This window comes from Fukomys damarensis, unplaced genomic scaffold, assembly GCF_012274545.1.
Source record: "Fukomys damarensis isolate Sample0158 unplaced genomic scaffold, DMR_v1.0_HiC HiC_scaffold_19, whole genome shotgun sequence".
Classification (NCBI taxonomy): domain Eukaryota; kingdom Metazoa; phylum Chordata; class Mammalia; order Rodentia; family Bathyergidae; genus Fukomys; species Fukomys damarensis.
The window spans coordinates 67,191,824-67,194,748 of NW_022900931.1; the positions used below are offsets into that span (position 1 = coordinate 67,191,824).

Below are 2,925 nucleotides of genomic sequence, written 5' to 3' on the forward strand. Positions count from 1 at the left end.
GTGGGCCGCGTCACGGCTTGGGCGGCCTGGGGGGAGGCCGGGGCAGGTGGGCAGCTGGCTGGGCCAGAGGGGGGCCAGAGATGTCTCCGTCCTTACGCTCTTCTGCCTCGTAGGCACGATCTGGCTCCCACCAAGCGCAGCCGCAAGAAGATGGCAGCTCTGGAGTGTGAGGACCCGGAGCGTGAGCTGAAGAAGCAGAAGCGTGCGGCGCGCTTCCAGCACGGGCACTCCCGCCGCCTGCGCCTCGAGCCCCTGGTGCTGCAGATGAGCAATTTGGACAGTGGCGGGACTGACCCTGACTGGCAGGAGCTGCAGATCGTGGGCACCTGCCCAGACATCACCAAGCATTACCTGCGTCTCACCTGCGCCCCCGACCCTTCCACTGTGCGCCCCGTGGCAGTAAGTCCTCAGCAGGGCAGGTTGGCCCCGTGAGGTGCTGGCCCGAGGCCTGGAGGCTCACTCGGGAGGAGCAGCCTCGCACCTGGGACCACAGGCTGGCCAGGGCCTCAGCACACCTGTTCTGGATCCCTGTGTGGAAGGTGTGCAGCCTTGGCCTTGCTGGGGCCACAGCAAGGCAGTCACTGCTCCACGCTAGGTCAAGGGCACAGCCCATTGTGTGGCCAGAGACGGTGTGGGGCCACTTGTGCCCTCGTGCCTTTGATTTTTATGACAGCAGTGAGTCACTAAGTTGCTGTCTTAGTAGCTTTATGTGTTACTGAGACAAAATACCTAACACCCAAAATTAAGAGAAGAAAGGTTTTTCTTTGGCTCAGAGTTTCTAGAGGTTTCAGTCCATAGCTGGCTCCAAGGTTGGATGATATGGCAGAGGGGAGACCGTTCACGGCAGATAAGGAAGCAAAGCAAGGGACTTACCAGCTTCTTTCTGTTCCTTTATTGCTCTGCCCCGGCTGCCAGGATCAGGGGAGTGCCAAGCCAGTCAGTAGGAGCCTGATTTAATAATCACTCACACTTAATCCCAACATCACACTCTAGATTCAGCCACTTATGAAAAAGACCCCTCCCGTGAGCACACGAAGACTCAGGGGACGTGTAGACATGGCCAGAACACCTGCCTTCGGTGTTCCCTCATCCCGAGAATGCCCAGTGATAGGAAGCGGGTGCTTCGGCTCGCCCAGCTGCCCCTGCCCGCTTGCCCATGCGTTCTGTTCCAACCCCCACCAGGTTCTGAGGAAGTCTCTGTGCATGGTCAAGTCTCACTGGAAGGAGAAGCAGGACTACGCCTTTGCCTGTGAGCAGATGAAGTCCATCCGGCAGGACCTGACGGTGAGGGGGACCCGGGCAGGGCCCTGGGGTAGGCGTCCTGCCTCCCCACCCTCGTGACTCCTGTGTCCCTGCTGCCCAGGTGCAAGGTGTGCGCACGGAATTCACCGTGGAGGTGTATGAGACCCACGCCCGTATTGCCTTGGAGAAGGTGAGCGCAGCCACCCCCTGTGGCCTCCACCCCTGTGCACCTGCCTGGGCCTCACCGTGCTCCTCCCCTCCCCGCCTGCCTGCCCTCAGGGCGACCACGAAGAGTTCAACCAGTGCCAGACGCAGCTCAAGTCTCTGTACTCGGAGAACTTGCCGGGCAACGTGGGCGAGTTTACTGCCTATCGGATCCTTTACTACATGTTCACCAAGAACTCAGGAGGTGGGAGCCAGGCCCAGCCCCTGGTGCCCCCCCCCGCCCCCGGTGCCTAGGTTGGCACCCTGCCGACTGCTTGTGTGTGTGTTGGCCGCAGACATCACCACGGAGCTGGCGTACCTCACGCGGGAGCTGAAGGCAGACCCTTGTGTGGCCCATGCACTGGCACTGCGGGCAGCCTGGGCCCTGGGCAACTACCACCGCTTCTTCCGGCTCTACTGCCATGCGCCCTGCATGTCTGGCTACCTCGTGGACAAGTTTGCAGACCGGGAGCGCAAGGCTGCCCTCAAGGCAATGATCAAAACGTATGTGGCACTTCGCCGTGGCCCTGCCACGCCTCTCACCCTCCCTGTGCTCCAGGCGGTCTTGGGCCTTCTGCGCTCATGCTCGAGTCTTCTCCACACTTACCCTCGTCCTTGCTCTCCTCACTTGAGCGCCCCTTCTCCGACTGTCCTCCCACCTTACTCCTGTTCCCCTCCTCTCTTCCTCCTGTTCATGTCAGCCTGGATCTGGCTGGGCCTGGCTCTCAGTGCCCCCTGCAGGCCTCCGCCTGCCTGGTGCAGCTCCTCAGTGCTGCTATGCTAGAGACAAACTAGGAAGGACCGACCCTGCCCTTGCTGCCTCCGCTCTTAAGACAAGGCCAGGTTCCCATTCATCTTTGGGAGTGGCATTGCCACCAGTGCTGAGGGACTGTGTGACGGGTGGCCATGCCCTCGTTGACTGAGCGTGTCCTTTACCCACCCAGCCCCGACTGGTAGAGCCTAGTTCTCTGTGGGGTGGAGATGCCAGGCTGAGGGGACGCTGAGGAACCCAGCACTGGGACAGCCCAAGCAGTCTTCCGGCCTCAGACTTAGTGTAGTGTTGCCCAAGCTGAGAAGTCCTGGCCGAGGGCACTCCGTGGGTCCCAGGAGCTGCTGTCAGAGGGTGGTAGGGAGGCCCAGGGTGGTTCGTGGCTTATCAGTTAGCGAGACTAGTTCCTGTCAGTCAGGGAGAGGCCAGGCAGGCACGGTGAGCCCTGGCTGGGAAGGGGAAGAGATACTTTGCCTGTGACATGCAGCCCTCAGGCGTAAGTGCCGCGCCCGGGGACCCGGCTGGGCAGCAGTCATTTCTCCATCCCTTTATATGTGAAGGGCCATGGGTGGTGACACAGCTGTGAACATCTGTCACCGACCTCACTTCTCAGCTCCTCGTGAGGTTGGTGTGGTCCATCATAGTCGTGACCCCCCCCCCAGGTCCCAGAGCCCCATGAGTGCAGTTGTGGGAAGCCGCCGTCGCAGACA

At 61.1% G+C, this 2,925-nt stretch overlaps 1 protein-coding gene across 1 annotated transcript in view; it reads left to right on the forward strand.

Moving 5' to 3' along the window:
- Positions 1 to 2,919, forward strand: part of Leng8 (leukocyte receptor cluster member 8) — a 9,560-nt gene extending 6,641 nt beyond the window's left edge. The window contains exons 12-16 of the mRNA XM_033766141.1: positions 47 to 399; positions 1,183 to 1,284; positions 1,364 to 1,432; positions 1,522 to 1,651; positions 1,743 to 2,919. Of these exons, the coding sequence (XP_033622032.1) occupies positions 47 to 399; positions 1,183 to 1,284; positions 1,364 to 1,432; positions 1,522 to 1,651; positions 1,743 to 2,230 (1,142 nt within the window). The 3' untranslated portion in view covers positions 2,231 to 2,919. The remainder of the gene's footprint in view (positions 1 to 46; positions 400 to 1,182; positions 1,285 to 1,363; positions 1,433 to 1,521; positions 1,652 to 1,742) is intronic.
- Positions 2,920 to 2,925: the final 6 nt, after the last annotated feature.